The 14,397-nt window shown below is 32.6% G+C and overlaps 1 protein-coding gene across 1 annotated transcript in view; it reads right to left on the bottom strand.

Annotated features, from left to right (window-relative positions):
• Nucleotides 1–14,397, bottom strand: part of LOC140434466 (uncharacterized) — a 72,784-nt gene that overhangs the window by 15,940 nt on the left and 42,447 nt on the right. The window contains exons 6-8 of the mRNA XM_072522765.1: nucleotides 14,018–14,184; nucleotides 12,772–12,903; nucleotides 5,421–5,650 (exon numbers count right to left, since the gene is read on the bottom strand). Coding sequence (XP_072378866.1) covers nucleotides 5,421–5,650; nucleotides 12,772–12,903; nucleotides 14,018–14,184 — 529 coding nt within the window. The remainder of the gene's footprint in view (nucleotides 1–5,420; nucleotides 5,651–12,771; nucleotides 12,904–14,017; nucleotides 14,185–14,397) is intronic.

Below are 14,397 nucleotides of genomic sequence, written 5' to 3'. Positions count from 1 at the left end.
CTCTGTTGTGAACTGCTTCGTTTGTTTGCCTAGTCGTCCACGGTACTTTGAGTGTTGTTAAGAGTGTTGAAATATTTTTTTCTACGGCGTAGAAATTCTTGGTAAATCGATGAAATTCGTCGCTCCCTACGAGTGGTATTTTAGAGGTAAGCCCAGAGGTAGGAGCAGTAAACTTTTTTATATTGTTTTTGAATTCCCAAAATTGACATTCTCAGAAAAATTCACTTTATTTGTATGATTTTTAGAGGTCAAATTATAATTTTTTTCGGTTTTTGCAATCACAATCAATGCAGTGTTTATGCCTGTTTAGCATTGGCTGTTAAATAATTTGTGTTCGATTCTTTCGTCTGTTGTACAACCCTCGTCCTTTTTAGGGTGTAGTAGTTGTATAAGTACCTATTTTTTATATTAGTATAGTAAAACGGTACTTTAAAGTAAAATGAGTAATTTCGAAGAAAATAAAATACAGTCGAAACAGACAGTATTATCTCCAGAAGAACGGCGTTTAGTTCTGAAAGTCGAAAGTTATTTCAATTTGGAAAAAAATATTATGGGTTCATTGACATCTGTTATGACAGTTTAGAAACGCACCTGCGATGCTTGCGGTATCTCAGAGAGGACATTTCGAAGAATTAATAACATGAGTGAGGATGAAATAAATAAAGTAAACAAAAGAAATCGTCGACATCCAAAAACTTTAGATTTGCACCAGTCAATTAAACTTGCAATTAAAAATATTATATATAATATGTATAAAGTCAAAGAACATGTAACAGTTAGTGCTGTGTTAGAAAAAATAAAAGACAAGGAACTGTGTGATATTAGTTTAACAAGTTTGTTACAGTGCTGAGTGCTGAAACATTTAGGTTTTTGATATAAAAAGACAAATAATGTGTAAACTATCTAATGTTGTTTCAAAATGGTGACATTTTTAAGAAAATGCATGAACAATAAAACGTCTGATAGTCCGAGGCAAGTTAAATGAAACTTGGATTTTTGCTAAAGGAAATATGTCAAAATCATCCTGGCAAGATGGCACCACGAAATTTTATTCTTCTAGTCGTTCCGGTAATGGTAAACGCTGCATTACACTTCATGCTGGAAATGATGAGGGTTTTGTTCCTGACGCTAGTTTAACTTTTTCGTCCACAAAGAATACAGGTGGTTGTGTGAAGAAAATTTTTTAAAAAATTGGAGCGACCATCCATAATAGTGTTGGATAATGCATCCTACCACTCAAGAGTAGAAGAGAGATTTCCTTCAAGCAGCTGGAGAAAAGAAGAAATAAAGTTGTGGTTGACAGAAAAGAAAATTTATCACAGTGACATATTTTAAAAGTCGATTTACTTCAAAGGTGTGGAGAGCACACAATTCAAAAGAAATTTGTTACTGACCAAATGGCTCTTAAATATGGCCATGAAGTTCTTCGACTTCCGCCCTACCATTGCCACTATATTGTAATTGAGTTAATTTGGGGTATAGCCAAAAATTTTTATGATAAACATGCATCCAAAACAACAGATGACGCTAGCGTTCTTAGTTTATGGAAAGAATTGCTAAAACAAATAAAGGCAGAACAATGGCAAAATTGTATTAGACATACGGAAGACATAATCGTTCAGTCTTTCTAAACCGAGCGAGTTATAGATGAGGTCGGGCCTTTAGTTATTCGGATAGACAATTCAGATAGTGACGACTCTGATAATGAAATATTAGACAGTGAATAGGACAAATCGTTTGCTAAAAAGAAGTAACAAAAAAGGGTTTCGGGAATTCAATTCGGACTTTGTGGTGTGTTTTAGTTAAACGATAAAGTACCTTCGGTCTAATTACTGGACTGCATACTCTCAATAGCTTTGGTATTAATTACTGGACTACACGTGTTTAAACCTTTTATTTTTCTGAAAACTCAAAAGTGATTTAGTACCATTTTGTTTCAAGGTTATATTTAATAAAGTGTCTTGGCCAGTATTTTCCAATTGTACTGCATGCAAAACCATTCGTATAATTTTCACTCTATCATAATAGACTTATAGAGACCTTGATGAACATTTGATGTCGACAAATCATTTCGAGTATTCTAAATATTCCGTCCCACTTCTTTTAACACACCCTGTATATTATATTAATTTTATTTGCCTTTGATACAGTTAACTCCAATATTATTCTTCTTCTTCTTCAGTGCCTTATCCGGTCCGGATGTTGGCTATCATGTTTTTGTCGACTGCTCTGCGAAACAGCTCCGCTGAGGTCATCCCAAACCATTGTCGGAGATTTTTCAACCACGAGATACGACGGCGTCCCGGTCCTCTTCTGCCAAATACTTTACCCTGCATAACGAGTTGAAGAATTCGATATTTTTCTTCGTTCCGCATCACGTGGCCGAGGTACTCAAGCTTACGTTGTTTAATTAAATTAAGCACTTCTTTTTCTTTTGTCATGCGCTGTAGGACCTCAACGTTGGTGACATGGTCCACATAAGATATTTTTAGTATCCTTCTGTATATCCACATCTCGAAGGCTTCGATTCGTTTTTCAGTGGCTTGCGTCAGTGTCCAGGCTTCAACTCCATATAGTAACACTGGAAGAACGTAGCACCTCACTTACCAATATTATTACTGAACATAAAATACAGGAAATTAAATATCTTTACTTTTCAATCGTTTGGAATTAAATATTAACGCCCCACTGTTTGAGGCCCACTGATCACATCTTAATTGCATATCGGCCGTCGTAGGGTAAAAGGACTTTACAGGGAGTATACTATATTTACCATATGACTTTTAGTAATATGCCATTATTACACATTTATTTATTGATAATATACCGTATTAGTAAATATATCACTAATTTACAATAACATATTAATATATTACGGACCTGCTTCCAAGCCATATTCACACACATACACACACACACACTAATATATATTGATCTAGTGATAATATATAATATCACTGTTTATTTATTTTGTTTGATGTTAGATACATAGATCATATATTAATAGATTAGTCGTTCCCCCTGCAAACTGTTAAGGAAACATAACGTCTCTTCTTTTAGCTTAGTTTATTTAATATGTGTCTTTACTTTCTGCTCTATAGTTTTCGGAATTAAAACATCAAAGAGGTAGTGACGCCCTATTTTACTATTTATCATTGATCTTTAGATTTACTGCTCTCCTGGTACCGTTCGCGTCATAAAAAACTGGTACAACTCTTATAATCAAAAATCGTGTTTTTTAAGTTGTGTACGTTGATCTTGTCACATATGTCATTCTAATTTCTAGGGCACCGTTGCCAGTTCAACGAAAATATTATATGAAACCAGCTAAAAGCAGGGCTGTTCGACAGACCGCCAGTTTTAAGTGTACTAAAAACTAAAAAATTATCGAGCATTCTCGATCAGTCAATCACATTAAATGTGTTTAAACATGCATCCTAAAAAATTCCCATATTAATTTTGTAATTTTCCATCATCTTAATTAAGTACCCATACATTGATTTGTGTCTTATTATAATTTATGAAAATATTTCAATTCAAAAATAATGATAGATAATTGATCTAGACATAACTTTAAATTATTATAATAAAACATTACAGTCGGATATTGGATTGTAACTGTCATGTTTTGAAAAGCGTTTTTTCGCCCCGGATATTTTATAGTTTATAATACGTAGGATAAAGTATAATATTTTTTTATGGTTCTTGTACTAAATAATCAATTAATCTTGGTAGTTTGCCTGTTACTAAACTTATTAACACAAAATACAGTTCGTGTTCGGTAGGCAATTGAAGTATAAAATTACAGTAGACGCATTCCAATGTTCCCTGTGCCAATACCCTAGGTTTAAAGATCCTTTAAACATTTTGGATATTAACTCAACCCTATCTCTGGTTATTAAATTAATTAGATACGGTTTTTTGTTGTTAATGATAAAAATAATACCTATCTACATTACAATACAATTACAATAATACATTTTTGAACGTTATTTTTTTTTTATTTAGATTTAGTGCAATTCCGTTATCTGCGATGGCAACAACGAATTGATTCACGAACCATTGTGTCCAGTCTGAACACAGGTTTACATTGGGAAAAAAAGTGTACCAGTTTTATATGACGGGAAGTGTACTAAATTCAAACATCTAACTAGTCCATTATTCTAATATATTTATTGCAACTATATGACTCACGCCTACATTTCCTTCGATCTGAGCAACGCGGCCTAGAATCCCCAGTGTGCGTGAAACGTGTCTCATTTTTTTTATTCTTCCATTCGTCGTTTCGAGGTTATAATCAATAGGTGTGATATCTTATGAACTTGCAAGCCATTTTATTGAACTCTATCTGCGAATTTATTTGTCCAAGTTTTTATTGGAAACGACTTTATCACATTAACTTTTGCCTAAAGGACTTTCCTTTCAATTGTAAAGTACACTTAACAAAGTTAAAGGATTATATACTTATGTCTGTGTTGTTTATTCAAGGCTTTAAGATCAAGTAAACTAGACTTAAGTTTTTATTGGAAACGACTTTATCACATTGACTTTTGCTTAAAGGACTTTCCTTTTAATTCTAAAGTACACTTAACAAAGTTAAAGGATTATATACTTATGTCTGTGTTGTTTATTCAAGGCTTTAAGATCAAGTAAACTAGACTTAAATACTCAGCTATTCTGCATTCTTCTAATTTTTTTCAGTTGTTCTATACCCTTTTTATGCTTGTCTTTGACATTCGCTTTAGGACTGTACAAAAAAATTTCCACAAGGACAAGATTAAGATTTCCGTCATTGGTTACAGTTCTCTAGCTTCGACTATTTGAACAAAGGTCAAAAGGACCAAGATTTTTTTCTTTTTCTTCTTGCTTTGTATAAGCAACTTGTTCATTGGCGGGTTGTTGCTTCTATGAAAGATTTTTACTCCATCTCTTGCGCGGTCGGCCGATGCCTCTTTTATCCATTAAGTGGTTGTTCCTTGTTATTTTAACGACTCTGGTGTCCGCCATTCTACTGATGTAATTGTTCCATTCTTTTTTTTTGTTTAGTGCCCAATCGTTTATACCCTATACATTACATTTTACTCTGATATCGTCACTCCGCATTTGGTCTCTCAGCGTGTTTCCTGTCATATTCTTTTGAGTCTTCTAATTTCTGCTGTTTCATGCTAGAATATCGTGACATTATCTCTATACCTAAACTCTAAACTGAAAAATGACACTTTAATAAAATATAATACTAAAAGTGAAAGCTGACTGACCTAGAAATAATATACGACAAACGTATTATTGAAAATGCTTTCAAAGCAACCTTGGTAGTAGGTCATGCCTATTTTTATTTTAATTTGATTTTTATTTAATTATCAATGGTTTTGGATTCATTATATAAGAATATTAAGAATTTCAAGAATAAAAAGTCCTACCTTTTCCCCAGTTGATACTATTCGTAACCATATGCATCGTTGCTCTATTATCTATTCCCAGTCTAGACATTTGATCTTCCATCCCTTTACATTTTTCCTCCGCTTCATCGCGTTCCTTACTTACTATAACCAATTCTTTTTTGACATTAATAAGTTCGTTTTCCAAAGCGTCTATTTTCTCTATAAGGGTTTCTTCGCACGTAGTTCGTTCTCCTTGGACTTCTTGCAACCTAAAATATTTAATTATATCACATCAATTCCCCAGTCCAAACATCAAAACAGTGGAATTGTTACCTGAGTCCACTGAAAGGATATTTGGCTGGATAAAACTGAAAGGAAAGGAAGTGATCTTCCGTATAGATAGTTAAGTACTGCCGATTATTTTCCTCATGTTACTTGATTGGTGATCTAATTACTAAGGGTATTATACTAAACATCAGATAGCTCTGTGAGATACGTAAAAAAACCACTGATTTACACTTAATAATACAATGAACAAAATTAAAATGTTCCCATATCAAAACAAAGTTTATTTTAAGTAATATTATTACTTAATTAAGTAAGTAATCACTAGCTAAATAAATAGCATCAATCATGTTCAAGATAAATATTTGCAATAAATACCAACAAAACGCAAACGGATTCTGTTTTGATGTTTGATGTTTTGCTATTTGTTTAAGTTTTCTGTAATAATGACCCACAGAAAATGTACCAGAAAAAGATAAAATTGAATTATATGAAGAACTGGAAGAATTATATGGAAAATTACCAAGAAATGATACAGTACTAATGGTTGGTGATTTCAATACAAACGTAGGTAAAGTAAACCAAAATAAGGAAGTAGTCGAGAAAGAAACTATTCATGATGACACAAACGATAACGGAAGAAAATTATGCCACCTAGCAGCAATAACAAACAGTTAAATTATAAGCACACTTTATGCATAGAAGAGAGCATAAAGTTACATTGCTGATACATAGCACAACAGATAGCAATCAGATAGATCACAGAGTAATATGCAAAAAAATGGAAAATAATAATGTACGACGTCAGATCATATAGAGGAGCAAATACGGATACAAGCCATTTTCTAGTAACAAGTAATAAAATGAAGGTAATTTAAACAGAGAGAAAAAGACAAAACAAAAGAAGATGGAACCTGGAGAAGTTAAGCGTACAGGAACTAAGAGAACAATACGAGACAACCTTTACGAGACAACCAACAATTACACCAAACAACAATTTAACTATGATCCTTGGTGACGAAAAGATGGTCCAAAAAGAACTATTGAATACCTGGGAAAAAGTGTTGCAGGTAAAAATGTCTGGGGAGTGGGAGTATGAGGAAATAATTGGCGAAGACAAATGAATACAAAATATGCATTAAATTCAATTATAAATTAAATATATTGTTAAGTAGTCGTTATTTTTATAATTGAGGTGGTTAAAATAAAAATGGTTTAAGTCAGTAATTTGTCATTATTGAGTTATGCTCATATTAGTTTTGTCTATATTAAAATCTATTAGCAAGAAAAATGGTGTAGGTCAAAAGTATTCTTCTCCCTTATAGATGGCAGCATCGGTTTGAACAGCAAGCAAAACCACTCATATCATAGTTAAATTGTTGGGTAAGTCTGACCTACAGCACTTTTAAAGTGGCAGTTTTTGTAGATGTTGTTATTAATTGTTGAGTATGTCTTATGACGTTTCCAGTGTGTTAGTGAAAATAACAGTGAACCTAGTGTTTGTGCTTACTCAGGATTGGACAAATGGCTAATCTCAAACTCAGAAATACAGGTAAGTGACATTACATTTACGTGTACTGATGAAAAGTGTAACATAATCATAGACTTTGTATTTACTTTTCATATAGACTTATATCTGAAAGATATTATCGGTTATCGCTAACAGTGTTTACTTATTTTTATTTTAGAAACTGATGTCGAAAACAGTGTACCTATGTAATACACAATACAAGATATACCGAAGTCAAAACAAGAACATGAAAATCCACCATGAACTCGGAAAAGGCAGATGAGTGTGGTAAAAAAACGAGTAATGCTAAGAAATACAGGCAACAAATACACGACTTAACGTAGTAAAATAGTAACAAGAAAGGTATTTACTAACAATAACTGTTTTTGCAAAAAGAAATGTTTGCAACAAATACCAGAAAAGCATGTGCTCATGATTTTAAATCATTTTGGAAGTTAGGTTCCTTTCAGAAGGGCAATCCATCAATGGCTGTAAGAAGTTCTTCCTTTAGACATTTAAGATATTTGATGGCCGCACATCGAGGGCTATTAAAAAATTGCAAGTGGAAATAAACCTGGTTCTGATTACAGAGCTCGTCGCATTTCTAGCAAAAAAATTCCTATGGAACGCATGAGAATACATCAATAGCTTCCCAGCATATCAGTCACATTACACGAGAGCTAAAAATCCCAACCGTAAATATTTATCATCACAACTTAATGTTGCTCTTATGTATAATTTGTACAAGGAATCCAGTGACGACAGAAATATTATCCCTGTTTCTATCGACATTAATCGTAGGACATTTAACAATGAATTTAATATTAGTTTCCATGTACCACATACAGACACCTGCAGTAAATGTGACAGCTTAGTGACTAGAATGTGACTTAGAATTACGTAATTTGGAAACTCGAACATGAACTACATCTACGGCAAGCAGAGCGTGCTCAAACTTCAATGAAGTCTGATAAACGAAAATTCCAGAATTATGAATTCTATTACTCTTTTACGTTTGACTTAGAAAAGGCTCTCGCTTTTCTCAAGCCAAGTACGTCCACAACATACTAAAATACAATATGTATGTTTACAACTTTGGCTGTCACGATAGCCGTTTAGACTGGTTTAGGCTTTATGTATGGGTGAGATGAGATGCTTGACACTCTAGGTTCGCAAGAAATCGCGCATAGTTAAGCACACTGAAACACGCACATCTGATAAGTGATGAAAGATAGTACAGTATTTAGTGACACCAATCAGGCGGACACAATTAGTCTGAAGTTTATGGTGAGTGGTCATTTTTACCTACCCAAAGATGCAGGCTTTATATCAATAGAGACTTATTCCAGAGTAAAAGCAATTTATGTCTCAAACAATATTTTGATAAAGAAACACTAAATGAAGAATTAGACTTTTCCAGCATTAACATTCTGCCAAGCGCACAAAAAACAAGGCCGAGATTATTGAAAAACATTGTACAAGACTAACTTTATATCAGTCCTCGAGCAGTGACTATTATAAAAAAACCAGGTATGTCTCACTTGCTGCCATTTTCCACCTGTATATCAAAGTTATTTCAATAACTTTATTACATTTGATTCTCTTGCACTCGTTGATGATTCAGGACCACTGACCAATGATAAGTTTCCAACGAGTAACTAACCTGAGGCATAAAATCTTCTTCTTCTTCTTCACGTGCCATCTCCGCGACGGAGGTTGGCAATCATCATGGCTATTCTGATCTTAGATGCTGCTGCTCTGAATAGTTCAATTGATGTGCATCCGTACCATTCCCTCAAGTTACGCAACCATGAGATTCTTCTTCTTCCTACACTTCTCTTGCCCTGGATTTTCCCTTGTATAATCAATTGAAGTAGGTTGTATCTCTCATTACACATAACATGCCCCAGGTATTGCAGCTTTCGTGTCTTGATGGTTTCCAATACTTCCATTCTTTTGTTGATTCTTCTCATGACTTCGTTGTTTGTTACATGCTCGGTCAATGATATCTTCAAGATTCTTCTATACACCCACATTTCAAATGCTTCCAACTTTTTAGCAGTCGACGCGTTAAGTGTCCATGCTTCTATCCCATAAAGCAGAGTCGAGAAAATATAGCACCTTGCCAGCCTAACTCTCAAGTCCAATTTCAGTTCTCTTGCACAAAGTACCTGTCTCATTTTATTGAAGTTTGTACGTGCTTTCTCTATTCGAACTTTGATTTCTTTGGAGTAATCGTTTGTGTGATTAATTATTGTGCCAAGATAGTGGTAGTTTTCAACTTGTTCTAAAACACTACCGTTAATTGTCAGGCTTTCACCATTATTTTGGGTTTTTGGTATCCTCATAAATTTGGTTTTCTTGGTGTTTATTGATAATCCATATTCCTCTCCATACTCAACTATCTTGTTCATTAGCTTTTGGAGGTCTCGGAGGTTGTCTGTTATAATGATAGTATCGTCCGCATATCTAATGTTGTTAATTGGTGTTCCATTGACCTTGATTCCTGCTGTTTCTCCCTCAAGAGCTCTTTTCATAATTTCTTCAGAGTATGCATTGAATAGTAGTGGTGACAATACACACCCCTGTCGCACTCCTCTTTTAACTTCGAACTCTTCTGATTTGTGTTCATTAATGCTTACGTGTGCCTGCTGTTTATAATATAGATTTGTTATAATTCGAAGGTCATTGTGTTGTATTTGTTTTGCTTTGAGGATGTCCATTAGCTCTTTGTGGCGGACTTTGTCGAAAGCTTTGTTGTAGTCTATGAAACAGACGTACATATCTTGGTTCACATCCAAGCATCTCTGGATTAGTACGTTGAATGCAAATAGAGCTTCACGGGTACCTACGCCATTACGGAATCCAAATTGAGTTTCTTCAATATCCATATCAAGTGTTTTGTAAATGCGTTTATGAATGATCTTTAAAAACAATTTAAGTGTGTGAGACATCAGGCTTATGGTACGGTGGTCGGTGCATTCTCTAGCATTTTTCTTTTTTGGGAGACAAATGAATGTTGAGGTCAACCATTCGTTGGGTATGTCACCCGATTGATAAATTTTATTAAAAAGCTTTAAGAGGACATCAATGTACTCATTTTCTATTATTTTAAGGATATCAATAGGCAGTTGATCTGGCCCCGGGCTTTTTCCGTTTCTGGTGTTCTTTAGTGCATACATTATTTCTTCCTTTGTAATTTCTGCACTTGTTTCTCTGTCCTCAAAAGACAAGTCTTGTGGGTTTCCTCTTTCGTCGTCGAAGAGCTCTCCCATATACTCTTCTCATCGTTTTAGTTTTTCGTCAGTCGTTATCATAGTATTTCCATTTTTATCTAAAAGAGTTGTATTGTGGTTTCTTTTTTGCAGTCCTGCCATTTCTTTAACCTTTTTATGTATGTTGAATAGGTCGTATTTGTTCTGAAGATCCTCTATCTCTTTACATTTTTCCTCATAGTAAGTTTGTTTTGTCTCTCTTATCTTTTTTCTGATTTTGTTGTTAATGATTTTGTAATTGTGACTGTCTTTGTTCTTGGCTTGTCTTCGTTGTTCCATCATGCCGAGTATCTCGTCGGTAGCTATCATAAAATCTACACTGTTGTTAATACACGACGTTGATTTGATTTTCTGTATCTTTCTTTATCTAATAAACTTTTGATGAAAAAGTGGTGTAAGTCAGTTTAACCCTTCTGCTAAATCCCCCTGTATAAATTGGTTTAATACACCTCCATCAAGAGATTTACCTACGTATTACTGACAGAGGTAAAAGATAATTAATATGATTTGTTTGTCGTGAATTTAATGATAGTGATTTTAGTAAAAGCTTCTGTTTATCATGTTAAGCTGACATATATTTTTCTCCGTGAATATTATAATAAGTTATGCTCTAAAAGAGTACTGACTGGTATTACAGTATGAATTATGTCCAGCAACAGAAATAGTCGATGAAAAAGAACATTATTATTATTAGATGCCTTTTTAAGATAAATAAAAAAGATACGAAGAGACTAATAAATTTGTCAAGTTTCAATAAAAGAACTGTTTTCTCAATCTAATATTTCAATATTGTCCATGAGGAATAAAGCTGTACTAAGATTGTCGTCTAAAAATGCTCAAGTAATATACTTAACAAAATTTAACCCCATAAATGGAAGGATGGTCACTCTGAAGAAGTAACTGATGGAATATATGAAATTAATAAATATTTTACGAATTGCTACACAAATGTATGACGTACTAAACAATATAAAAAAAACACAGATAAATGGGACCTCAATGTACAAATGAACCTGAAGAAAAGACAAAGTAAAAAAAATGGTACGCAAGAAGAAAACAATTAAGAAGAAGAAAGACTGGTATGATCAAGACTGTGAGACACTAAGAGTAACAACAAACATCACTAGAATCACACGGTTGAACAATCCATCAGAACAAATGAGAAAGAGCTATGAAACAGCGAGAAATGAACGCAAATCCATAAATAAAAAAAAAAAATAAAAAAGCTGGATGAACAGAAACTTAAATGTTGAGAATTGTAGACACAATAATTATAAAATAAGCAAATTTCACAAAAAAGTTACCATACCAAAAAAAAGCAGACTAAAAAATGTAAAAGGAGAAATTGGACTCGAACCCAAACAGATCAGCAGAATATGAGAGCAACATTATAAAAAAAAAATAAACATCAATGAAAGGCACTAAATGAAATAACGGAATACTAAACACTCATGACATTGACGAAATCGAAAATCCAACAGCATATGAAATAAAAAAACAAATAAAAAAACTCGGAAATTACTGAAGGCATCAGGTGAGGATAATATAGTAGCAATTGGGCTTCACTATGGCCTAGAAGAAGAGAAAGACCGAGAAAAAGATAGATAGATGACGACCTATGAACCATGAAGAAAAAATGAAAGCTGATCACCACAGCTTTGAAACGCATAGCGAATCATAATAAATAAAGTGGAATAATCCCTATAAAAAAAATAGGATTATGACACAAAAAGGCATGAGCCAAAATCCCATGATTTTGCAAGGCTATGATCATGATGATTATTGTCTAAAATTTATCCTGATAATAGTTTAATTGCACGATATGATACCGATAATTACCGAAAATGTAAATTAATTATATTTAAAAAAAAAATGAATTTTGGCTGGTAACTAATTATATTTTTCAAACAAATGACTGGCAATTTTAACAAGTCTATAATACAAAGAGGTAGCTAAAAGAGTTTTAATAAATGAGTTGTTTAAAAATAAGCACTTTTGTATATCAGAAAAACCAAATTTATCTTTTAAATTGACAAAAAGATATAATTTGTTTTACTAGTAAATTTGAATACTTCTACGTTATTTAAACAATTTTTATTTTATAAATACGTTGCTGTACACGTGCACGGACAAACATTTTTCGTGAAGGTGAAAAAATCTCAAATAATATAAAAGGCTGATAAAAAGTTTATATATGCATATAAAACTGAATGTAAAACAATTGTATATAAAGATCAAAATATTGTAGGTGATACACTACAAAAACTGTTGAGAACCCAATAGCTCAGAAAAAGCTCTAAGAGTTACATGGATCAAGAACCTTGTTTCGAAGCTAGATTTGTCGGAAGACAGTTTCTGCAACATATTCTCTTGGTGTTTCATATTTTTGGACATTTCGTCCCTCTCCTTATTCCACTGAGATTCTTTGTGTTTGAGTTGGTCTTGAAGTTGCCTAAAATATAAAAAACACTTTTATTGAATTTATTAGTTAAAATCAATATTAAGCAATAACGTATGTAATAAAGGTTTCATTCTACGGAAAAATCATCTATCTATATAAAAGGCTATTTTGTCAAGTTACACCGTTTGCCCAGTAAGGTATCGACGCCATCTAGGAAAGAAATATGAATTACCAAAATTTGACATTTCAATCACATTTTGTTCTTAAAACAATACGTCTAATTAATAATACTGTATTAATTAGATATTAATATAATTAATAATTACTTTTAATAATATTTTTATGATAGAATTTATTACAAAATAATTTAAAGCTTTATATTAGTTTAAATTTAAAATCCTTGTGAGAACTTAGTAATTTTTATTTAACTGAGCGCGGTGTCTCTTGCATATCACGAATTAGTTTTTTACTTATTAAGTGAGGATGTTTGTCAAGATGTTTGAATTGAAGGAATTATACATAACAATAAATAAAAACTAAAATTGAAGGATAGACATACTAAAGCATTTAACAAAAAATATAATCAACAGAATCCCTTCTATAGATTGTAATAAAGAATATATAAGACAAAGTTCCAAAAAAGATCGGATTACCTCATACAAAAGTAACTGTAGATTACACCCAGAAAAATGTACTCCTGCCACACATGTATATGATAATAATCACACTATGGATTATAGTTCCTTTAAAATCATTTAAATTTTTATCTTATATTACGCTCTTGTATTGCTTCTACGTTCCATTCATTAGAGTTTCATAAAATAGATAGAAGATTAATTTGGTTCATGCTCGTAAAATGTTTATACATTAGGCCTTATACAAAAATCTAAATTATGTGAATTAGTTACTGATGATTTTGCCTCTACCTATTTATCTAACATAAATAAAAAAAAATAAGACAAAACATTTTTATGCACCTGGTATATTTCTGAGTTAGGTATAAGTAAAAAATAAGATAGTTTTTACCACTAGATTTAAGTTGAAAATTGAGATAAACGAGATCTTATATCTCAAAATTATTGTACATAGGAGGGATGCAATGATATACGGAGAAGAAAGTATAGAGATAAATAAAAAAATGTATATAAAAGATATAAAAGATTACTTTAGTTTCTTGTTGAGGTCATTATTTTGGTTGTCCAAATTAAGTTTCTCTTTTTCTAGGTCAGCTATCTTGGTGCGCAATCCTCGAGAAGCTTGGAGGCTATTGCTTACTCTGGATCTGTAATCCGTGGTATTCTTTTTCTCAGCCTCTAACTCGGCCTCAACTTTCTAAAAAATTACAAGTAACTTATAAATATATTTTAATGATTCTAAATAACACTCTAAAGAGAAATGTTGGCGTTAATCTGCAGGTTTCAAAATTTTTAATCAAAATAAATAGAGTGAATAAATAAGCTAGAAAGAACTAGCTAGAGTAGTTCTCATTATCATAACAACACTCATATAATTGATACATTATATTGATACCGAAATATTTAAAAA

The sequence above is a fragment of the Diabrotica undecimpunctata genome, chromosome 1 (assembly GCF_040954645.1).
Source record: "Diabrotica undecimpunctata isolate CICGRU chromosome 1, icDiaUnde3, whole genome shotgun sequence".
Taxonomy (NCBI): Eukaryota; Metazoa; Arthropoda; class Insecta; order Coleoptera; family Chrysomelidae; genus Diabrotica; species Diabrotica undecimpunctata.
This window is presented reverse-complemented; position numbering and strand designations above follow the sequence as displayed.